The 25,477-nt window shown below is 36.4% G+C and overlaps 1 protein-coding gene across 1 annotated transcript in view; it reads left to right on the top strand.

The window, feature by feature from the left end:
* The window catches only part of ADGRA3 (adhesion G protein-coupled receptor A3), a 57,905-nt gene that overhangs the window by 13,739 nt on the left and 18,689 nt on the right, over window positions 1–25,477 (top strand). Inside the window, exons 2-9 of the mRNA XM_074587714.1 lie at window positions 2,336–2,407; window positions 8,725–8,796; window positions 10,008–10,079; window positions 10,971–11,042; window positions 12,587–12,747; window positions 13,632–13,845; window positions 14,795–14,959; window positions 21,524–21,725. Of these exons, the coding sequence (XP_074443815.1) occupies window positions 2,336–2,407; window positions 8,725–8,796; window positions 10,008–10,079; window positions 10,971–11,042; window positions 12,587–12,747; window positions 13,632–13,845; window positions 14,795–14,959; window positions 21,524–21,725 (1,030 nt within the window). The remainder of the gene's footprint in view (window positions 1–2,335; window positions 2,408–8,724; window positions 8,797–10,007; window positions 10,080–10,970; window positions 11,043–12,586; window positions 12,748–13,631; window positions 13,846–14,794; window positions 14,960–21,523; window positions 21,726–25,477) is intronic.

Raw genomic sequence — 25,477 nt, 5'->3', positions numbered from 1 at the left:
GGGATGACTTGATGAGATGAGCTGCAGAAATACATGGTTTGGCTGTAAGGGGAGGAGAAGGAATGGGTTCTCCTCCTTTTAGCACCAGAACTGTTACCTTGGTTGAGTGATTTAATCTTAACTTCAAGAAATGGAAAGATTTTCAAATAATTTGTTCAGCCGTCTTGATTCTGTGTGTGTGAGGCTGAGAGGGAGAGACTGACTCAAAGCCAGAGCTTTGAGACAAAAAATTGCCTGCCCTATGTTTGTCTAAACCGCAGAGGCTTGAGGCAATCTTTGAGAGACCTAGAGAAGAAAACTACTTAGCGTAATATATGGTTGTGTCAAAATAATGCTGTTTTCATAGATTGGTATTTCTGTATTTTAGTTTTATCCTATTCATGATGTGTTTTGAAGTACTAATCCTTGTCATTAGGTAATAAATTTTATGTATCGGAGGAAAGAGGGCTGTGTGTATGTGTGTTTGGTTTATGGCCAATATAAAGGGTATCTGAAAGACGTAGTAGACTGGAAAGAAATGTCCTAGTGGCAGTTAAGTGCAGTAGTAGTTATCCAGCCTTGAAGATGTAATTGGTGTAAATGAAGAAGTGCATGGACATGTTGGATCTGCAGGTTGCATTGGATAGAGGACCTGTCATAAATCGAAGTGACTGTAGCAGAAGTTACGGAACAAACTTACAAAGTGAATAAATTTCCAGGACAAGATGGTGTGCAGTGGAGAGTTTTTAGAAGAACTCAGGGATGAAAAAGTCAAATGATAAGTGTCTGAAGTCTTGCTTAGAATGAACTTGACTTTTGAGGACTGGAGGGGTGGTAAATGCTGATTTTTTTTTTATTTTTTTTTTTTTATAAGAGTGTTAGGAGTTTAGGGGAACTACATGATTCCAAGTCTGATGTTTGTGTTGAACAAATCAGTAGAATTTATAATAAATATATTGGATACCTGGATAAAGAGGGATGTACTCTGGAAAACTTGCGTCTCCTGTAATGGGAAGCTCTTCCCCACAAACCTTTGGAGTTCTTCAAAATCAGCAAAACGTTTACAAGGATGATCCAGTGGATATAGTGAGACATAGATGCTTTTCCAAAAGGCATCTCTTGGTCCCTCGCCAAAGGCATTTGACCAAAATAGTATGTCAGCCTAAAATGGAAAATCATTGTATGAACAGCTAACTTGTGAAGGCTAAGAAGTGGATGTGGAGTTAAATGGTTAGCCTTCTAAGTTGAGTGAGAGACTTGTAATGCACAACATATTTCTTAATGACCTGTAGAACAGTGTTAGTAGGGGGTTGACAGATTTTGGCGAGTTGCTTGGTGTAATAAGGTTGAGGGTAAAGTGAAGAATTTCAGAAGTAGTTTATGAAACTAATAATTGGGCAATAAAATGGCAGAAGCACCACATTGTAGAAAAATGAAAACTGTACTGGGGATGATGATGATTCTGTCCCCATATATAAGATGATGGGCACTGAGCTGACCAGAAATCTTTGATTCTTAGTACAAGTGGTAAAGGCAGATCATAGGTTAGGATTTGCTAGGAAAGCAGTAGGAAACAAAACAGAACATCATTATCCTATTATGTAGATTTGTGACTTGTCTGTGTGTTGAATACTGTTTCAGTTCTGTTGGTTTTATCTCAGAATTTTTTGGGTGTAATAAAGCTGGAAAGAGCTCAGAAATTATTAAGGTGGCACAAAATGACTTTTGTGTGAAGAGTAAGCAAAATATGAATCTTCCCTCTGGCAAGAGACATCTAGGTTCTGACATAATTACACGCGGTAAAGGAGAGGGTAGGTAGGGACTGATTACTGCTTGTTTCAGTTTAAGAAGTGGGGAGCATCAAATGAAGCTAGCAGGAGCCGTGTCCAAAACTAATGACATGAAACGTTCATTATGGAACAGAACTTTGTACTGGGAAACCTTTTGTAAGGGTGGCAGCAAAGGCAACGGGAAACAGGCGATACCCTGCATGGTTTTGAGAACCAAAATGGGTACAAAAGAACAGAATGTTGGATGTGTAGGTTGGTTGTTTAATAATTCATTTTCTATTATGCCAATTCGGGTGTTTTATGATAATCCTATATGGGTGTACTTTCTTTCATATGATAATTATGTAAACTTGCATGGCACTTAGGGCACACGGCATAGAAAGTCCTTTTTTTCTCCTTCATAATATTTAAGCATTGCTGTTACGTATACCTCAGACAATGAGCTAGGTATTGTAGTTTGATATAAAGGCTGTTAATGAAAAGATTTACACCAGAAGTGTAAACTGCAGCAAATAATGTTGTTACCAAACTTATAATATATTGTTCTTTCCTGTTTTTGTTTACAGGATTCTGAGTAACAATAAAATAACAGAGTTGAAGAATGGTTCCTTCTCTGGATTACACCTTCTTGAAAGATTGTAAGCACTTCTTAAAAAGCTATTTTCTCTTAAAAAAAAAATTAAGTGTTATGTTTCATTAATAATTCTGAGAGCAAAATGTCTTAAGAGATGTTTTCTTACTTTATTTTGATGTATTTTTTGTGATTGAAGAGTTAACATAGTTAAGCATTCTCTTCATGAATATGAATGTCATGTGTCAGCATAAAGGGGTAATCTCACCTGCAGATGGGATTAGGGCAGGTTCAGTGGGAAGTTCACTGGAATGCTGTGATGACTGGATTTGCTTTGTTGTTGTGGTCTCATAATATGAAAATTTGTGTTGTAAAGAAAAGTATTTCTTTTTTTATGAAGTCTCAAACCTTTTATCAAACCATTGTAAAGTATATTTGTACGGGAAGCAGGTGTATTAGAGCCTCTAGAAGGGGCTAGATTCATTGTAAGCTTGTCGACATTTATTTTAGCAGTTTTGCTGCTTACCTTATAACGTGGGTGTATACCCAGTGTATGGGGGGAGGGAAATGAGAGTGAGTCTGATGGGAGTAACTTCTTGGACACCTTTTGCTTCCTGTTTTCACTTTCCCTTTCAGATGATATATCACCTATGGGATAAGAAGCGGCATTGTAGCTTCTGTTACAGTCAGCTTTTTTCCAGCCGGTAGAAGGTCAGGATTGGCAGGTTGATCTACCTGGGAGCAAGCAGAAACTTCAGAGATAAGGATTTTTCTAGGCCATTTGACTGGGAAAGTAGCCAGTTCCATAATCATCTCGCAACATCTAGGATGAGTTCCAAACGACTTTTGGCTTCAGGGGATTAAAAGTATTTTATTCTTCCTCTAAAACTTGAAGGCTGCAATCCTGGTCACCTGGCCTACATAAAATCAAATACTTGCGCCATTCCATCCCCCACATGCCAGAAGAAAGATTTGTCTTCTGCACTGCTAGATGAGCTTTATTGTAGAAATTAGTTACTGTGCCAAAGAAGCAAGGTTATCAGCAGTGATGCCATTCTAGATCTTTACACATTATTTTGGCGTACTTGCTTAGGTAATAAAGGCATCTGCTGACAGTTGTTATTTGTTGTAACTCATTATAATTTTCAGACAGGAAATACTTGAAACTCTAATTAGCTTGAGATGATCACTTACATTTGCTTTATGGATCCAAATCTTAATTTTCTTTAAAATCATAAGAGCCCAGCTTTCCTCCATTTAAACTCCTGCCATTTATGAGGATTTTTAAGATTATTTTAATGTCTTCTTTCATGAAAAGGAAAAGAAAACAGTAAGGCATCAAGTTTTGAGCATTTAAAGTGATCTGGGATAGCATTATGTTAAATGGTATTGTGGTCTCATCTGAATGAGATAACACGCATTTTGTGCGCTGGTGTAGGAGTTAATACGTCAAGAAATGGTTATTAATGGACAGATGTCTTCATCGTAAAGGAATGGATAACTAGCATGATACACTAGTTGTTAATGACCATCTCTTTTTTTTTTTTTTCCGCGCGTGCGTGTGCATGCAAGACTTAATGAGAAAAATCTGTTTAACCACAGTAAAAGTAAACTTTTCTCCTTTAAATGTTGTTGTGACCTTGGACAGAAGCTACTTTTGTAATAAAAATAATTTTTCAAACTGGAATAGTGAATAGTAAAAGGAAAAAAAAATTAAAGCCACGGTTACTATTTTAAACATTAACATTATGTTCAGCAGTTTCAAATTGTATTCCTTGATGGTCACTGTGATAACTTGCATGCCTTTAAAATTGCACTTTTTTGACAGTTTCTTGCTTATTTTTATTTTTTTCTTACTACTTGTGCTCCCCCTTGTTTCCTTATCAGTTTTTTCTTTCTTTGTGGATATGATCTTTTCCCCACTTTTAAATTAAGAGATGAAACGGACAAAAAAGAAATAAATTCAGTCAGCATTTAAATAGTTGATTCAGACAGTAGCATTGACACTTAACATTACTGCTTACCAGGGGAGAGATTCTGTATAAATTTAGTGCTTGTTTATTCATTCCTTGTAATGTTATACTTCTCGGCAAATATTTCTACCATTTCTCCTTAATAGTTTTTGGATAGAGTTTAGTTGTATAGACATATTTAACTAAAGCCTTTAAAAAAAAAAAAAGTAAAAAACCCAAACTAACGTACCTGCATAATAATTGTTTTTAATCACATTTTAATCAATATTTTGAATCCTGAACTACAGATTCACAACTTCAGTGTGTTAACAGATCAATTATAAACTTGTATTTTCCTGTTCAGTTCTTAGACATCTTAATGACAAGTTACATATTTTCAAATGGTTTCTGTTATTTTTTGAGTTCTTGGGCACATGGTGTCTGCAGCTGGCAAATTGTTGCCCTTTAGGTTTCTGTTTTGTGCAAACATTTTACCTCTTGACCTCATCCCCATCTGACAATTCTTCACTGTTACTATTGAAAGGGAGAGATTGTTCTATTTGTTGCCTGTGTGCCCCAAAACTGTGGGGAAGTACATTTAAAATGCTGGCCCCAAGTAGGAATTTCAAATCTGTTTAATAACTTTGTGCACATATGTTATTTTATGAAAATGTAGAATTTGCTAAGGCATTATTTTGTAAAAAGGGTGATAAGGTTACCAAAATAGGAATTTTGTTTTACTAGTGGGTGAAAAGTTTGTTAATTACAGTAGAAAATGACTATGCTGTGTCGATATCTACTCTTATAGGAAAAATATAATGCAAATAATAGCTGAATAGCAGTAAGCAGGTCAAAGTTTTTTTACTGCCATAAGTGGTAATTAAAGCATCCGTACCAAAAGATGTTAAACATTTTAATGTCCACTGACTTTGTTAATGCTATGTTTTGCTATGAATTTCCTACAGTTTAAATATTGAAGTAACTTCTTTGATTAGTTTGTCATGAGTAATTTGTGACAGATAATTTTTCATCTAGTAGATACTTGACTTTATATAGCATTACTCAAAGCCTGTCAACTTAGAAGCAAACTGCTGTCTTCCATCTGGAAGCTAGCTAAGGCTGCCTGTTGGTTTTTGCGAGGATAAGGGAGATTACTTCATGTATTTATGAAGTATTATTTTTCATTGTACATGAGGGGGAGAGGAGGAAGAGACAGGCATGGAATTCAGTAAGATATTTAGATAGCAAAAGAAGGGTTTGGTATTTATTGAACTGTAAATAATGCAAGACTTTTTTAGGGTATACTAATATACCTTCGAAAAGAAAAATATGCAGTGTTATTTGTAGATAGTGTCATTTTTTTTCTCCTGTTTTTACAGCACCAATCTACAGATAAATGGATGCCTTAAATAAAAATAGGAGCATCTAATACATTTTCAGACAGTAACAATTTCTGATTTTAATTCTTGTTACAGTGCAGCAGAGCATGTGAAAAAGTGTGCTCCTAATGGACCTGAACTCTTTTCTTTTTTTTTTTTTTTTTTAAGTCTTTATTTGGAAAGCGTCAGTATTTCTTGTTTGAATAGTACTGAGCAGAGAAACAGTTTTATGAGTATTCAGGAACTTGTTTTCCACTCTAACTTTATTTTTGGTTTTGGTTCTGGAAGCTCCATCTCTTTGTTAGCTGTGGCTCTTTCAGGAGAAGACTGAGTGTGTTGAGCTAATAAAATATTTATTTTCCCCATCTTCACCTGCTTCTCAGGTAATTTCTGAAAGATGAGTGGTGAGAGAGGGTAAATGCGCTCCTAGTCTCTTCTGAAAAATCTGTGCTGTGAAAGTGAATGCTTTGGAGTATTCCGAACTGTTGGAAATACAGAAATTATTTTAAGGAAACAAAGATTTTTCTGGCCTAGGTTCTAGCTTTTGATTAGTTTCCAGTAGTGTGTTAGTTTCAAGCATTTTTTTTAAACTTTTTTGCATTACAAGAAATTTTGACCGTTTAGTTCATCAATGCATGTCGCAGGTGAAATGATGGAGTAAGTAAAGTGATCGAACTTGCTGTTTATTTCTCTAGACCCAGGGGGGTGTCAAAAGCATACGTAAGAACTTTTCAAAAAGTCAAGAGATGATTTTTTTTTTTTAGTGACTTTTTTATTTCCATTTGGAAAATGTCCAAGTCTCGTAACTGTTTGTTGTCTCCTTTTCTGTGTTTCCTTATGAACCTGAACTCTTCAATTGCTTTCCGTTCTTTTATTACTCTAATAGACAAGAAGTTGGTGATAGATTTGCCTGACAACCGCACCAGCCTGTGTATCACCATCTTTTACTGTTTCTGAAGAGCTGCCAGACGTGTCAGCACTGTGTTAATTTTGAGATCTTCAAATACCTCTTCTATTTCTCAGTTTTCATCTGCTAGTACTTTTTGATAGATGAATCCATAGCTAGTGCTTATTTGTGACTGTCACTGGGCGGGGGGGGGGAAAAACTGCAGACTCCCCCAACTGTTGTAGTCAGGGGTTGAGAAAATGCTAACGCTTTGGGCATTCAAAGTGTTTTGAAAAATTACTTTGCATGGTGGTTCATTGATGCTTTGCTATATGATTTACAAACTACAGAATATACATTGAATGAGTTTTATGAAAACATGAAAATTGATGGCATTTCTTTTAAAAAAGATTTTTTTAATTCTAGTGTAATTATCCTTCTGGAGCTGGTATTAAGACCTACTAAGGGGAGGGAAAACCCCCTAAAATTACATAAAGAATAGACTAGTCCATTTTTATCAACTGATCTGAAAAAATGTATAAACAGGTTGTAGAAGTAGTAAGGCTGTTGCTTTAATTTTAAAACTGTATTGTTTTGCTTTCCACTGAAGCAATGGATTTAAGGAAGAGGTGTATCAGGGAGTATGCCTTGAATTTAAGAAATGAAATTGAAGATCACTGATAATCCAGACTAGTGAATTTCCAAGGCGTGTTGTCAAGGTTTACTTTTTTCCATGAGTGTTTTGCACAGTGAGATTTTAAGTGGGAGTTACATGATTTTAAACTGAAATCTAAAATATGAGCAGTAGGTAATATTTTTCTTCGCTGTCCCAAAGTATTTAGTATTCTCAGATTTGTTATGGCTTTGGTACTGTTTTTATAAGCCTGCCGAAAGAGGCTTAAAAACATTACAGTTCTTCAGGCTTTTGACGCTGGAAGTAGTTGGCAGTCCCTGCCACCTTACAGGGCAAATAAAGTTGAGATAAGAGAAGTGTGTATATGTTGTAGTTTTATTGAAAATTAATTTACTGTCCTGCAAGGTAAATTTAAAGTATATAAAGTATTTCAGGTATTTAAAATGTTTGTTAGGTTGGCATTGAAGCATGCTCTATGTGCCATGACACCATCTGTTGTGCCGCAGTTTGTTATTCTGGCTGCAGGAAATGCTATTGTGAAATTTTGGGATGAATTTATATTTTCACTCATGTGTATCTGTGTGATGGCAGATGTAATCCTCTTGTACTGTTCTCTTTCAGGCAGAATTATTAGTGTTGTGGTAGATATAGAGGTTGTTTTTTTTCTGCCCTTGCTTACTAAAACATTGCTTTTAATTGAAATTACTAATTTTATTTTCAAATGCAGAACATTCACATGTTACAAAGGAATGAGAAATTTTTCTTGTAATAATACATGCCTGTGAAGTTTCAGATAAGATTCATCTTGGATGAATAAGGAGGTAGAAATTTTAGCATTCATGCAGTGATAAAGTTTGTTCAAAACTCTGTAGATGCAGGCAGGTGCTTTCTGTGACCTTTCAAATGAAGCTGTATCTGCAAAATATCTTGAGTTAGGAGTTAAAACTCCTATATCCCTTGTACAGTTAATAAAGCTGTTTAATGACATAGTTACTTTACATTTGTCCTTACAATCTTCTATTCTGGAAACTTAAGATTTAAAAATCTGTGTTCTGATTTATTTTTTTTTTTTCCACCAGCTTTATTTTGGGATTCTCAACCAGGTCTTTGCTTTTGGTGGTTGTGTGTTTGGTGTATTTTTAGGATCTTGTTTTGCTTCTTTTGGTAGGTACTAGGAGCTACTGAAGTATTTAAAACCGGGTAGGCTGAAGGAGGCAGCACTGTGCTAAACAACTTTGTACTGTGTAATGAGCAAATGTTACACCCTGAGCAGCTGTAAGCTATTGGGACACTGTGGGTCACAGGAACTGATAGAATATTTACAGGAATACATGTGCTGTTTATATTCCTCTTTCTAGTTAAAACACACAGATTTTCAAATTTTGAAAGGAGCTATGTTAGGGAAAGTAGAAATGTGTTGTATGGGCTTTTTGGGCAGTTTTCAAACAAGTTGAGACAAGTGTATCTTCAGGCTTCTATATCTGTTTTAAAGCATAGCTTGTGATAAATGTAATGTCTTAATTTTCTCCACAGAGACCTCAAGAACAACCTTATTAGTACTATAGATCCAGGAGCTTTTCTGGGGCTTTCGTCTCTGAAAAGACTGTAAGTAGTATATCTAGCTAGTCAATTTAAATGAAACAAACAAAAACCTCTGAGCGTAGAGTAAGTCTTAGGTTCTGGAAATTTAGACAGCAAAGTTATTATGTATTAAAAGTTGGATATGTATATGCTGTCTAAATTTATACACACACATATATGTAAGTATAAAACAAAGTCTGCTTTCAGTCTTGTGACTGAAGAACATCCACTGCTTGTGGCTTGGCTGTCTCACTTGTTCTTACTGACAGTCTCCTGGTGTTATTCCTCCCTTTTTGTATTTCAGTGACTTGAAACATCACTGGGTGAACATTCATTCAGAGCTTTTATGCCATCAAGTCTTGCTTTGTTAAATGTTAAACTCCTCATGATTTTTTTTTCCCCAAAGTCATAGTGGAACACAGAGTTCCTTGCTATTAATACTACACTGAAGTTACAGCACCGTTAATGCTGCTTTATTGACGGTTGTGCCAACGTTCCCATTAACACATTTTTTGGGATTTATACCTTGGCTTTTATTCCTTTGTTTCCTTTTTATTAAAACACTCTTCAGGTTTTTGGAATATCTGGGAAAGCTTTTAAGTCTTAGTGATTTTGCAGTCAGCTCCAAAGAATACAGCTTTTCTTCTTAAATTTTTGTCGTATTTATGTTCATTTGTGGTAATTGCACTTCTGAAAACCTTAAAAATAAAGCTGAAGGACCAGTTCTGGACCATTACTACTTGCAAGCTTAATTTTTATTTCTTTAAGAATTTTTTGGCAATTTGATTTAAGACCTACGTTGTGAAATATAGTATTTAAAGACTTACGTAAGTATAAATGTAGAAGTGGTCTCCTGTTTATGTACAAAAAGTGCGCAAGTATAGGTCTCTGGCACATCAAAAAAATAAGTGATGTAGCATGTGTGATAATATACTGTACCAATATGAAAATTTACTTTGTAGTCAGGTAAGCCAAGACTGTTCGAAGCGGATTTGCTGGTCAGGCTGGGCTCATTTAAGTGTATGTGGGCAAACCTTTATTACTTTAGAAATGGGATAAGGACTCTGTGCATGTGTGTACACCCATATAGCAGTACCTCTTGGATTTTGCTGAAAAAGACTAAATATGGTGCAATCTGTTACTCATGAATTTTAGTTGAAATACTTCTGTTTGCAGCCTGTGTGTCACTTGGAAATAAAACAGTTTATTCTGATTTTTCCTTTTTTTGTTTATAGAGACTTAACTAATAACAGAATAGGCTGCCTGAATGCAGATATATTTAGAGGACTTGTAAGTCTTATTAGATTGTAAGTATAATTTTGTTGTATATAATTTAATTTCTTACGTTTTAGTCTTATGTAAGTTACCATTCTTCACTTCAGTGGGAATAGTTTAAGTGTGTGCTTGAAAGACATGCGGTGTGGCTATGACTGTGGTCTGCTACTCAGTAGCAAGATTAAAAAAAAAAACCCAAAGGACAGTGGGGGCGATGAAAACCACACAATGCTCTGTCTGCTTTGGAGCCATTTTTCAGTTTCTTAGAAGATACAGCGGGAGGTGGGGGGAAGGGAGTAGCAGACTGTACGAAATATTTCCCTATAAAAATATTACAGAGTTACAGAATATTTTAACATCCGTGCCTTCTACAATGGCATCAGTGTGGTTCTGTTGTGCTGGCTTTCTTGCACGTGTTGTAGTTCTTTATTTACTCTAAGAAAATAACATGTAAGATTATGGAATGTTTCTTTGGGGTGGTTGTTAGCTTCTTACGCAGTGCTTTCACTGATACAGAGAAAGTGGGATGTAGAATATGTTAAAAAAAAAATATTGCTAGATCAAACATGCTTCTTACTGCATGTTAATAGCAACACATCAATTCACTGTGAACAACAAATTTACTTTTAAACTTGAAATACATGGTCAACGTGCTAGTTGTTGCTTTAAATAAAAAGTTTGCTTTCAGTCCTTGTTTCTGATCTTAAAATTCTTCAGCTAAAAAAGAACTATTTGGGAACAGTTTATTTTGGGATTTTTGCTAGGCCATCAGACCTGATTTTTATTCTTATGGTCTTGTGAACTATGACAGTGTGTTGTAATAGTATCTTGTAGGTTTTAAAATAATGTTATCTTGAAGAGGGATTTTCTTAGTTCAAACGTCAGTTGCTTGAACATCAAACCCTGATACTTTTACTTCTTAGGAATCTTTCTGGAAATCTGTTTTCTACACTTACACAGGGAACATTTGATCATCTCGGTTCACTAAAGTCTCTGTAAGTACTTATTGCATCTAATCTTAATTGGCATGATCATTTGTGTTCTTAAAAAAAGTTTATATATGCTTGTACTACAGTTTTGCCTTTTTACTTTTAAACCTCATAACAGTGGTTTCTTTATCTGAGTAGGTGCATTGGAAAGATATTTGGGTGTTCCTTCAAAAGATGCTCAGTATTCGTTACAGTTCTGAGAGAACAAAGCTATAACGACGTCTGGGCTTCTGAAAGTTCTATTACTTTTAATAAATAGTGTTTTACACCTTTTTTAACAAAGGGAACAAATATTTTAAGGAAGATCTTAGTCCTTGAAGAACAGTATAGTTTTGTTATACATAACAGTGGGTATATCTCAGCCTTATATTGTTTTTCTCTCCTTTAATTTCATGAGAGTTGTAATCCTGTGTAAGGAAGAAAGTAAATGGAAAAAAAATTCATCAGTGCTGATGATTAGCTTGTATTTTTCCCTGGTAGTCATGACCGTTGGCTCATTGTACTGGGGCTTTCGCAAAAGCTCTGACTTCTGGCTTCGACACCGAGTTAATTTCTTGTTTATAAAGGCAAATGTTTCTTTCCTTCCTCCATCTTATTTTAATTGTCCATAAGTTGCTATTCCTGGTATTTTAATTGTGTACATAAAGGGTGCTGTCCAAGAACATCACAGGTCTGACAAGAGAACCTGGATATTACTGTCGCTATTAAAAATGTGTATGTCTGGAGGAATTTCTGTGAACAAAGACCAAATAGAGTTTCACAGGAATGTTGATTTAGTGTTTGAAGTGTTCTGCCTGCGATGTTGTGTTATCCTCTAGACATTCGCAAAAATAAAAATCAAATATTTCACTAGAGGTAAAAAACAATGTAGACACAGTGATATGTTTTGATAAATTTTTAACTGTTTCTAAACAGATAAAATATTTATGATCTCTTTTAATTTAGCTGACTACAACAGACACCTATGGGGGTGTTTGGTATGTGTTTTTAGTAAAAAGTATTAAATTATACAGAGAAGACTTTATGAATCAATGAAAAGCCTTATAGGGCTTTCATATAAAGCAGAATAAAACTATCATTAAAATTGTGAATAGTGGTTCTGAAAAGAGAAATAGGTGAGAGGCTATTTTTATATTTCTGTTTATTTTACCGTTAAAGCATTTGATTGCTAAAATGAAGTAATGAAGTGTGTTCTTAAGTTTATGGTGATGCATATTCAAGCAATTGCTTGTTAATGCTCACTTAAATAACGTATACTCCCTCCATGAAAGAAATTACTAGAAACTTTTTCACGTACAGGTATTAGATGTTCCTCATATTTACGGAGAGGATTCCTTTTCTCGAGGAGTGTGTACTTTTGTTCTCGGACCACAGCTTGCAGGGTGTTAGAGTATCTTCCAGTATGTAGTGGTGGGCAAATCCACTGTATTCTGGGGTTTGACGGCTTGTTGTCCGTGAGAATGAGAGGCATTGTACAGCTGTTGATGTCAAGCTTTCAGACCTTAGGGTGTTGCTTTTTGTCACTGTGAATACCTATTTCTGTATTGCAGAGAATTTCAGACTGATTATCTTCTTTGCGATTGCAACATACTGTGGATGCATCAGTGGTTAAAAGAAAGAAATATAACTGTACGTGAAACTAAATGTGCCTATCCCAAGTCACTTCAGTCGCAAACAGTGACCGGTGTTAAGCAGGAGCTTCTGACCTGTGGTAAGCACTCCTGACAACTCATACTTACTTTCTAACGCATTCTGTATTGTGTTAATATTAGTGAACAGGCTTTATATCTTTGTTTTATTTCCCTGAAATTCAGCACTTCTATGTGATAGTGGTAATAGTGATTTCAGAGGCTGATCACTTGTTGTGGTAGTGTTGTTTGCTTTTGGAAATAAATAATAAATAAATTGGTGATTGTGGATGTTAGTCCATGGAAACTAAGGATGAATAGCACTCCCTGAAGATAAACTCTTTTTTCCTGGTGATCCATGTTTTCCAGGCATTTTTACTTAAAATTCTCAAGAGGAATCAGAAACTAATATTTTTTTCCAAAGTCTAGCTATCTAACTTCAGATGTGCTAATTATTCCAAGCCCAAATTCCTGAAGTTAAAAGATCTTCATTTTATGACTGACTTCCCTACATGGTGGTTCTGTTGTTGATTAGCCACCTTGTTGTGATGAAACCATGATCAACTTACTTAACTTCTTTGTTGTATTATTCTGTCTGTCAAAACAATAAAACATATGTATTTGTGATTTTGAAATATTAATAGTGAGAAATTGTGAAGAAATTAAATGCATAAATATATTTTTCATTCAAGTTTATATTTTTCACATAATTTGGATGTGGGCCGGCAAAAAATTATTGAAATGTATTATGTTAAAGGAATACATTTTTTGAAAAAGAATATGAGGAGAACTTGTATTTTTCATGTCCGATGCATCAAATGTATTTTTTATATAAATCTTGCAAGATGCAATTTACAAGGAGTTTACAATAATTGATTCTCAGTTAGTGTATTTTTCCTCCTCTTTTGAAAAGTATGTCTATATCAGATTCTTACTATTAATTGTGCTTTTATTTCTTGAATTCTAGAACCACCGCTTGAATTACCATCTTTCTATATGACTCCATCTCACCGTCAGGTTGTCTTTGAAGGAGATAGTCTACCCTTCCAATGCATGGCTTCGTATATTGATCAAGACATGCAAGTCTTGTGGTATCAGGATGGAAAGATAGTGGAAACTGATGAGTCCCAGGGTATTTTTGTTGAAAAAAACATGATTCATAACTGCTCACTGATTGCAAGGTGAATCTCTAAAGAGAAAATGTATTTCCCACTCCTTATTTTCTGCTCTGATTTAGTGACGTTTCCATAACCTGTAAGGCCCTCTTATATCCTTGCTGAGTTGAACCTATGCAGGCAGACACTTCCCAAGTACTCTGTAACTTCACGTGTCTCTTAAATTACATGGCTTTGGTCACTGTTACTAATGATCAAGTTTCAGGAAGGTGGTTTAGAGATTTGGTTAGTCAAACCCAGCTGCTTTTTTAAAACGGGTTTAGCTATAGCAGGTTGTCCAGGACTATTGCAGTTGGGTTTTAGTTATCTGCATTACCCATTGCAGTTCATGTAAAATATGTTTGTGGTAGGATACATTTGTTCTCTTGGTACATCAAAATTATGAAAGCAAGACATTTAAGTGAACTGCTCATTGATTCTTTCCTCTTCCTTTTGAGCACACCACAGTTGGTAATATCAAAGTTCTCCAGCAGAGATCTATAAGTATAATTTATTCTGCCTGCAGCAGATTTTTGACTCATTCAGCATCTACGGAGTAGTTATATATCCTGTAATTGTATTAGTAAATTAGGGCTCCTAACCATCACAGATTATGCATTTGGGAAGTTAACTGTAGTTTGGCCTTTCTGGAACAACTATAAAAATTTTGTGTTGAAGAGCAATGATAACGCTTGGGGAATTATCTCTTCTTTCTGAAGTCAAGGAACTTTTTTCTTTGGCTGTTCTTTTTTTTTTTCATACCTTGGCAGAATTGAGGGCTAGAAGAATAGTAAATATTTCTCTGTTATAGTACATGGATTCATAGACAGCTCTGGTTTCATAAGATCACTCACAGTTGTATGTAATTGATTGTTTCTTCCATTGTCTTTCTATACTTTATTCATCTTTTGGTAAAAGCTTACATAAATTTTATTGCAAGACTGTTGCCTCTTATTTGTTTATTTTATCTTCCCAGTGCACTGACGATCTCAAACATTCAGGCTGGCTCCACAGGAAACTGGGGCTGCCATGTACAAACCAGACGCGGGAATAACACAAGGACAGTAGACATTGTGGTGTTAGAAAGTTCTGCGCAGTACTGCCCTCCAGAGAGGGTTGTGAACAATAAAGGGGACTTCAGGTTGGTAACCTTGATTTTTATTTTTTTCTGAGAAAAGAAAGATCCATTTCGTTTTGTTTTTAACTAAGGTATTATCCTTTAAAGGCACCTATGTGGACGTGCATTTGTAAATGGTGTGTAACATTCTTAACTGTTCTAAATTAGTATGTGTTGAAAGAAGCGCACACAGCTATGCCATGAAATGTTAAACTTTGAGCCTCTTAACTCACATCTTTGGAATAGATGGAAAGTAAATGATGATATTTGAAATATATACAGGAAATTATTGGAATTGAGTAAAACTTCTTAAATGATCTGTAAGTTAGAGCTGGACTGCATACTGAGGGGGAGTTCCCACCAGGGTTTTAAAACCCTCCTGCTCCCGTACAACAAAATCATTGTCTCGGAAACAGATGATGATTCCTCCCTTGTGAGTACTAGAGTAAATAATATGAATGGTGCTTCCTCTTAATGATTCTTGGGACTGTAGTTGTAGCTCTGATGTTCCATTGTGTTGGGTATTACAGAGTATTTTATGTTTTGTTCTTACCTCTTCACCTGTTTTCCCTTTTCTGATCTTTCTGCTGCTGGTTACTCTAACAACACGTTACTCCTGGAGGTGCCAGCTGTAACAGATAGCTTCTGTATAGATTCTCTATATGTAAGGTAATGCCCTTTATAACTACTCTGTGTTGTGCTGCCCTGCAGTAGCTCCTACTGAGAATTAGCGTATGTCATAGCATATGTTTTCACTACAGTTTGTAGGGTTTATTAATGTTATAATAACTGCTTTTACCCACTCATTTATTTTCAGTTTTCTTATGCTGCTTGGCTGTGTTGATCTTCTGCTTGATCTTTTCTTTACACTTACAACATTTTCTTCTTTTGCCTGTGTACATTAGAGTGCTTTAAAGTCACCTTCTTTCTATACAGCTAATCTAAGACCATAAATATTTTATTTTAAGAAATGGAAGGTAAGTTAAAGTATATTGCTGGGGGGAGAGAAGACAAGCTTTCAAGTGCAGAAGGCCTTCTCCAGTTGTAGCAGAAATTCAGGTAAAGTCCTGGCTGAGAGCGTTTGTTCTGAGTTCATCTTTATGTTCATCACTTGGACAGTTTGAGAAAAAGGGTAGCTGGTGTCTGAGTATGAGGATCTGTCAGTAAGGGAAGTAGTGTTAAGATCACTTGCTGCACAGGGGCAATTTGGAACTACTGAAGAGCTTCACTTTCACATTGTAAGGAATTATTTATATAAGAAACTTTGTGCATATCATCTTTTTACACTGTGGTGGTTTCAATTGCAGGGATGAGCATTACATTAGAAAATGAGAACTTCCTGCTTAAGATAAAAGGTGAAGAAAGTCAAACAGATGCATGCTGTATTCATCAAAGAACACATCTATTTAAATCACTTATGCATTTTTTTAATGATACAAGTGTGAATTGTTCTTCTTTGATTTGCCATTAGAGGTGAAAACAGATGGTAAAGGCTTATTTCAAAGTGTTTTCCATTAAATTAACCTGTGCTGTTCAGTGACTGTTCAGTGTAATAGGATTTCCCCCCTCTGGAATTCAGTGGAAAGAAATAAGATTTCAGGAAATGTTCAGCTTATCAAAAAGTTCACTATGTCTGGGTTTACTATAGCAGACTTCCATTTGTAGTTTAGGTAGAGTAATAATAAAGAGTAATTTTTCACCTTTGAGACCATATGGAAATAAGGCTTTGACTAGTGAGAAAATGGTTCTGAGCAGATGGCTGTAAATGATCCTAGGTGAATTTGATTTTATAGTTTTTTAGTTGGAACTGGTTAGTCATTTTAGCTTGGAAGCTGTTTCAAAACTGGCATCCAGATTTTTATCCCTTCAGAGATGGGATAGCAAAGTGTAGCAAAGGGGAGGAAGTTTGTCTTCAGTGTCTTTTGGCTCAGTAATAGTAGTTTAGCATGAGTTTATAAAGATTAGGCAAAAACTGTCTTCATCATCAAATCTATTTTTTTAAATTTAGGTGGTTTTTTTAAGTCTTACTTAGATAATGTCCCTGAATATGTTGCTATCCATGATTAAATTGAAAATACAGTTTGCACGTTAAAATGTAACCTAATGCTTCTGCTCCAGTAAATCCTTCAACTGTTGTGTTTGGTATAATTTTATGCTGGTAGTTGATAGAATTCTTTCATAAATATAAGAATTATCCTTTTGAAAACTGTTACACACTAGGTGTAATCTTAAAACTGTAGTTGTCATGCTCAATTTAGAGATTTACTAGGATGTAATAAGAAAGATGTAATAAGAAATATTAGGCTACCTGTAAGCTAATGAAATTATAATATAAAAACTCATTATAACTGAAAGTTATTGTTAGTTTAAAGAAATGAATGCTTTCAAAACAGAATTAATATGCATGAAGGAAAGGATTCCTTTTTAATCTCATGGTCTGGCTTTTTTTTTTCTGAAATGAAATTACAGTACTTAAATGTAAATGAACCATCTTTTCCCCCACAGCTGTCTACTCTCATGTATATGTGATAAATTTTGAGCACCTAATTATAAACAGTGATGAAATAAGAGTGTTAATACAGTCCAAATTTGCACTTCTGCTAGCAGTTGGGTAAACTGTGAAAGATATTCAAGCTTAGGCTCACAAGAAATTAAGAATGCAGCCAAACTTATGTAGCCTGTGTTTGCATGATGAGAATTTCATGTCACTAGTCTGGAGGAATGTCTTCTCTGGCTTCATGGAAAGTGGAGTGTGTCTCATCAGCTCATCTTATACAGGTATTGGGAAGAAACAGTTCCTGGCTGAGAATGGTCCAGGTTAACATTCATTTAGCAAAAAAAAAAAAAAAAAAAAAAATGGAATAAGGGAAGTGTAGTTACAGCTGAAACCGGTCCCCTGTTGGGCTGTAAAGAAACTTGTACCCAAACAAGGGGTATCAGTGGCAGAGGAAAGAGGACAAGGGACCCAGTTCCCCACAAAGTGCTTCTCTTTAAGGTACTGCGCATTGGTGTTCTTTCTGTGTATGTGAAATTATGGCAGTTTTAAATTGCCCACCTTTTATGTCTGGTTTAATGGAGAGCTCTCTGAATCATTAGATGAATAATATATTAGTTTTATTAGTAAAATGGTTCTGTAGATATGTAAGTTTGTTATAAAGGTAGCACACGCTATATGACTATCTGGCATTGCTAATATTCTTTTGAGAAGATTGTGGTAAAAGATGATAATGCTGTGTAGGGAGATGAATGAAAAGTAAATGCAGTAGGAATAAAGGGACAGTAACGAAAGGGAAAGAGATGGATAAAAAAATAGGGGAAGCAGCAAGAAGAATGGGGAGAGCAGGCAAATAATCTTGTGAAACTCTAATAACCTTTGAAATAGTGTTAAACACAGAAACTCTTTTTTTTTTTTTTCCCCATTTGATGGCTACAGAAGTTCCAGATTATATAGTTTAGAATTTATACTTGTTTAAAAATATAGTAATTAAAGCTCTCCTGAAAAACTTGTTTTTCATTTGGGTCTTGGTGTTTCACTCTGATTTCTCTTTTTCTAATTCTTTAGTGCTAGGTGTGAATAGTGAGGAAAGGAATGGCGCATGCCATTTTTCAGTGAAAATATTTGTCTTGGAGGTTGTGTCATACAACATCTGCCGGGACCGCAGAGTTTAAATTATCCTAAGGCTATGTGGCACTCGGTCTGTAAGGCAATACATCCAGTCAAAACTGAGCTGACCACACTTTAACTTAAAATGCTTTGGAAAAATAAAACTTTTAGAAAACTGTAAAGAGGGAGACAAATAATCCCTTTCAAAGTGGCATCTTTGATGTAGAAATTTAATACAAAAATTTCAGTGTTGATAGAATTGTTTTGGAAATGATGTTTCGGCATGCCAGCGTCAGGGTTTCTGGAAACCTGAGTCTGCTTTCTGGAAGCTGAGGTTTGGGGTGTATCATGCAGGGCATTTGTGGGCCTGCATGTCTTCTAACTGCTGTGCCAGCTGATTTATTAGTTGTCCTCATCTGCCTGTTTTCTTTTCGGCTTCATTCTCTGAAGGCTCATTACGTACCCCTAAGAAGTGGGAGCATTGAAGTTGCTTAGTTTTGGGCTTGATTTTCCCCTGGTCTGTGTTGATCAGACTTTATTTTAATTTGTCCATACAGAAATTTCAGAGACTTAGATAAATTTACATGTATTGTATCCCCTTATCCCTTTCTCCCTTCCCAGCAAATCCATAACTTGCTCTTATCTATCTTTTGTCCTTTCTGCTGGTTTTTCTTCTATACGGGAGAAAAGATGGTAAATAATTTATATTACCATTGTAGATTCTATACCTGTTCTTTGAATTAATTTGCATTCTCTAAAATAACTGTGTGTAATTCCTGGCATTTAAAAGCTGTGCTAATTTTATTTATTTATTTATTTATTCCTTCTTTCATCTAACCATCTCCATTGTCACCAGTTCTGATATAAGTTCTGTTCTGATAAAGGTTGAATGGTGACACTTCCGTTAATTTCTTGAAGTGGCTGCTGAGGCTCTGAATATAAGTGTATGCATATTTGCTAGGCTGGATGATGCCCAAATAATCTTCTGTCTCTTCTGCTATTCAGATCTTATGGTGATGGCCGTAGTTGATAATTCTCCATTTCTTAACTAAATGATGTCACTACAATATGGAGAACTGATTTGTAATGCCAAAGCCTTTGTTTTTCTATTTTGGTTTGTTGTAATTATTGTCTGGGCTTTTCCATTAGTTACCTTACTGACTTTGAATTCTTTCATAGTTGTTGCTGTGACCTGTGCATTTTAAGGGTGCCACCAGCAGCTATCTTTGAGTTGCTTGTTGCCCAAACCTAAGTAATCTTTGCCAAAATGGCCTGAAGTAAGAGTCTGTCTTCCATTACTGAACACGCTGAAATTGTTCTGTTAGAGCTGATTAGGAATAAATAGGAGTTTGAGATAGAGAAGACTTTCAGTATACCCCAAAAAGTTTACCTTTTGCATCATTTAGTATAATTGAAAAGTGTAGCTTTTTGCCTTGGTCCATCCATCCCTGGAGTTACTCTCTCCTTCGAGGAAGAATTGTGGTAAATCCCAGCATCTTCAGTAAGAGAAGTTACTTAACAGATGAATAAGAGGAGGAAGAATGGAACTGACTCATTCAGTGTCTCTGCTGTGGTATATTGCTTAAATTTTAATTTCCTGAAATGGAAATCTTTCTCTATCTTTCTGTGAACACAGAATTTATTTATTTTTTTTTAAAAATATAGTTATGTTCTGAGCATCTCTTAATTTAAATGATAGTAGAGACTAAACAGGCATTTACTGAAATGCAGTCTGGATATAAAAGCAAACTTTAAATCCCAGTGTAATCTAGCAGACTGATTTGTTTGACCATTTCAATTTTTGGAGACAACTGCTTTGTGCAAGGCCCTTTGAAATACTTAAAACTGAGGAAAAGTATGTTAAGCTCCTTGAACAGCCTTAAGAGCTAACCTTAATTATGGTACAGAAAGCCTGGGATGATCAGATGAAGCTCTCTTGTTCTTAGTTTTAGTTAAACCTTATATGTTGGGTTGCTGGATTTGAGACACTTAGCATTCTGCAGTGTAGGTATGTATGTTTTTTGCTTTTAAACTTCAGGTATTGGTGTTCTGAATGATAAAATACTGCTTATGCCTATCGTAGCAGGGGCAGGCAGACTGGCTGGCGTTCCTTGTCCCTGTCCTCCCCTCTTCTCAGCATTCCAACTTAATTCAGAAGTGGTTTCCTTCTGTTCTTATATTTACTTTGAATCAGTTCTGATCTCATGAGCGATCAGCGCACTAAAGGCATATTGCAATTTAGCTAGTGTGCTTATGTATTCTTTATTTCACTTTTATCTGTGTATATGTTTATACAGATAGAGTATGTAATAAAATTACAGAGGAGGAAGTCGAGAGAATGTTAAAAGTTTTCTTAAAAAGTGCTTACCTCCATGTATCTTGAGTGAAAGGAATTCTTTTTTATTTTCTTAACATTATGAACACCTTCTTTTCCTATTTAGTTTCTATTAGATATTATGTTTGGTTGCAAAATTGTTCAAGTGGTTGTACTACTGCTACTGTTTCTTAATTACTATAAGTGTATTCTTCTGTTCATATCTGTGGTTTAGTATTGATATGAATGCAGTCATTTGAAAGTTACATTGATGCATGTGAACAGGACAACTAGAAAGCTTGCAGGGTTTTCTATTATGTATTTAACTGGTTTTATAGTGTTAATACAGAATTTTTCATGAAGTAGGCAAGGGTTTTGTATAAAAAAACCTGTAAACTATTTTTAGTAAATTTATAAACACCTTTTTCTCTCCACCTGCAGCCTCATGAAAGAATTAAAAAAAAAAAGCATGCTAGCATTAGAACTTGTTTTGTTAATAGTACACAAATATGAACAGCTTGAAAATACTGAAGGCGAGCCAAGGTGGCCCTTTAAATAGTTTAGAGATGCTTAGTTTTGAGTGTCTCTTTATTTCATGTTGTAGTGCTTAATCCTTTTATTTACTTGTCATGTAAATTTGTCTAACTTTTTTTTGCTTTTGACTCCCCAGGTGGCCTAGAACGTTGGCAGGCATCACAGCATACCTGCTGTGTACACGTTATTCTGCTGGCAGTGGGATATATCCTGGCAACTCACAAGATGAGAGAAGAGCATGGCGCAGATGCGACAGGGGAGGCTACTGGGCAGAAGAGGACTACTCCAGGTGCCAATATGCGAATGATGTGACTCGCGTTCTTTATATGTTCAACCAGGTAATTTGTGCATTTCTATAAAATCAAATTCTTTAATGAAAATAAAAATTCAAAAGTCTGTTTCTCCTTTTTATTTTTTTTTTTTAAGCTGGTAATACAGGTGGCCTGGATGAATTGTGATGAACACACGCCTCTGAGTACAACGCTAGAACTTCTAGGTCTATGTTTAGTGTTTGATTCAATTATGAGCGCCCCCAGACTGGAAGCGCAAGGAAAATTTTATTCTTTGGTGTACTTGTGTAAAGCATAAGAGAATAGTACTTGTCATTATTGCTTTTGTCAACTGGATGCCCTGCCCTGCCCACACCCTATAAAGAAACAAGGCAGGCTGAAGTTGTAATGGAGAACAGCTATAGAGAGTAGTCAAACTGCTCTGCCTCTGTTGCTGTAAACCTCTTAATAGACTTGGCGGGGCTTATGAGAGTTAACTAGGGAAAGTGGTGAGTATTAACTCGATTTCTCTAAGTTGGTAGTACTGACCAGGATACAGGAGAGTATTCTGGATTTTTAAATGTAGCTATGAAACAAAATTTTACAGCTCCAAACTAATTTAGAGGCTTACCTATAGTTAGTGCACACTTTCACAAACACCATTCTACAGTGATGTACCCAACCTTGTATGTGTAGGTGCTCTATTGTAAAAACTTCTCCATAAAGCTTTAAACTTTCTGATTTAAGCTTGGTATTTTCCAGTGCACACTGTCAGATTGCTAGCATCAGTGCAACAGGTGAAACTGTGGAGATATGAGAATGTTTTTGGTTTTTTTTTTTTGGTGTGGTGGGTTTTGGGGTTGTGGTTTTGGTTGTTTTTTTTTTTTTTTTTTAATGATCCAGCTATGCCACTTGAGTTGATGATGTTGGTAGCACCATCCACATTTAACATGGACCATGGTGCTTGTGTGACCTCAGGGTAGGATTACTGTGTGTTGCATGTGTTCAGAGTCTTTTAGCGTGGGAGCTCACATTCTTTTAGAGGAAACTTCACTCTGTGTGTCAGAAGCACAACAGCAGCCCCTAACTGGGACAGTTGGGATCTAAACTGATATTTGCCCTTTGGATGTCTCCGATTTATTCACATGGTGAAGGCTTGATGTCCAGTGGTTTGGACTAAATCTAGTTTGAGGTGCAAGCATCGAACTGCTGCATATTGTGTAGATTGGTTGTTGCTGACTTGCTCCCTCTGTGTTCAGTTCCTTACTAATGCAGACACAGCTTTTTAGCTTCCTGATCTGGTGCCCTTGGGGGACAGAGTGTACCCTCAGCAAGTTTGCTGATGATACAAAACTGGGAAGGGTGGCTGACATGCCAGAACGCAGTGCTGCCATTCAGTGAGACCTGGACAGGCTGGAGAGTTGGGCAGAGAGGAACCTTATGAAATTCAACAAGGGCAAATGTATGGTCCTGCATCCAGGGAGGAATAACCCCATGCACCAGTACAGGCTGGGGGCTGAGCTGCTGGAAAGCAGCTCTGTAGAGAGATACCTGGGAGTCCTGGTGGACAACAAGTTGCCCATGAGTCAGCAATGTGCCCTTGTGGCCAAGAAGGCCAATGGCATCCTGGGGTGCATTGAGAAGAGCATGGCCAGCAGGTCGAGGGAAGTCATCCTCCCCCTCTACTCTGCCCTGGTGTGCCCGCATCTGGAGTACTGTGTCCAGTTCTGGGCTCCCCGGTTCAAGGACAGGAAACTACTGGAGAGAGTACAGTGGAAGGCCACAAAGATGATCAAGAGAATGGAGCACCTCTCTTATGAGGAAAGGCTTAGAGGCCTTGGTCTGTTTAGCCTGGAGAAGAGAAGACTGAGAGGTGATCTTATCAATGCTTATCAATATCTAAAGGGTGGGTGTCAAGAGGATGGTGGCATCAGACTCTTCTCAGTGGTGCCTGGTGACAGGACGAGGGGCAGCAGACACAAACTGGAACACAGGAAATTCCATCTTGACATGAAGAAAATCTTCTTTACTTTGAGGGTGGCAGAGCACTGGAACAGGCTGCCCAGAGAGGCTGTGGAGTCTCCTTCTCTGGGGATATTCACAACCCGCCTGGATGCATTCCTGTCCAGCCTGCTCTGGGGGAACCTGCTCTGGCAGGGGCTTGGACCAGGTGATCTCCAGAGGTCCCTTCCAGCCCCGACCATTCTGTGATTCTGTGACCCATGAGCACTGGTGTAAGAAACGTGGAACGGTGGGAGGGAGAGAAAGGGAAAGTACTGCCTGTTCTGGTTCAAGTTAAACTTAAGGGTTGACATAACTGCTTGTGCTCTACTGCTTTACATTCCTAGCACTAGAGGTGGGTGCCATGGCTTAGTCACAAGAAACATGTTTGAGGGCTGAAAGGGGGAGCAGTGGTGCTTAATGACTGGCTAGCAGCTGGGAGATAATGCTGGGAATCCCTTTGTGGGACGCAGCAAGGTTAAGCGTTTGATTATTGAGAGTTTTGATGCTGCTGGTTTTCCTTTTCCTCATCTGAGAATTTACATTTTTCCACGAGGTCTGTAACAGCTTGACACTACTCCTGCCTAGGCACTGTAGCCCAGCTGCTGAAGAGCCTAGATTACTTCAGCCTGTTAGAACTCCTCTTGCTTAGCCAACATTTATTAGGTCATGGAAGAATGTTGCCACCTTCGTGTTAAGAAGTTTAAAATGTGAGGGTCAGATTGGTGTCTTCAGGAAAGCAGAAGTATAATTTCCATGTGTGAAGTAGAGGACTTCTATTGTCTGCTTAAAAATACATGCACACAGGTATGGGACACTGAAATAGAGGTTTCAAAATTTTATTTTGTTTTTTTTTTTTTTTAAAGGGAGAAGTGGCATGTTTTGGTTTTAAGAGTTGTTTTTACTCATTAGAGCCTTCCTCTTTAGGTGTAGTAGGTCTGTAATTTTTAGCAGTATTCTGTACAGAAACTTATTGTCTCTCAGACTTAATATTAAATATAAGAATATAATAAGCATCTTTAGAGCCTTAGAACGCAAAGGCAGTTGAGCCATTTTGAACATTAGAACTCTGCCAAGCAGTTTAAATCAAGTAGAGGAATAAGTTGAAAATTAAGTGAAACTTTTGTAATGTTTATACAAGAACATTTATATTTCACTGTTCTTGTTTTTGTATCGTACAGGTATAGTTTTAGGTGAAAAGAAATTAATGTTTAAAGAAAAAGTTCAAAGACATTAAAAAGAGTATCTGAATTTGAAAGTTGACTTTGCTTAATGTGTGTTATGACTTTGAACTTCATTTACACTTTTAAATGCATGACTTCTAGTGTTTTGGAAAAAGAATAATCTTCCATTAATTGCATTAAAATCTATGTACAATTATCAAGACCAGCAGGAACATATGTATAGTTGTGCTTATGTGGCACATTGCAAATCCAGTAGGGCAGACAAGAGACCTGTACACCAAAAAAAAGTAGAGATGGGACATCTCTAGTTTGGATTATTGTGGATAAACAGCATCTGAACATGAGCTGATAACATTTGCACAGCTTTCCACTGTACTATGCGAAATTTCACATTTTTGGTCCCTGCTAGCTCAGAGACATGTTGATGTTGTGTACTATTTAGTGAAGAATTTTCCAGCATGGTGCTTGTTTCAGGAAGGAAATCATGAGCTTTATCATAGAGAGGATCTGTCTTGTTGGTTGTTCTTTGTTGTTTTGCGTGTGTTCCATTCCGAATGCTTTCTGTAATTACAGAATCAACAAGGAGTGCTACAGCCGTAGTGTGCTTGAATTTCTTTTGGCTTCTTTTGCTATAAA

The sequence above is a fragment of the Larus michahellis genome, chromosome 5 (assembly GCF_964199755.1).
Source record: "Larus michahellis chromosome 5, bLarMic1.1, whole genome shotgun sequence".
Taxonomy (NCBI): domain Eukaryota; kingdom Metazoa; phylum Chordata; class Aves; order Charadriiformes; family Laridae; genus Larus; species Larus michahellis.
The sequence above is the reverse complement of the archived record's forward strand: the minus strand, read 5'-3'. Positions and strand labels throughout refer to the sequence as shown.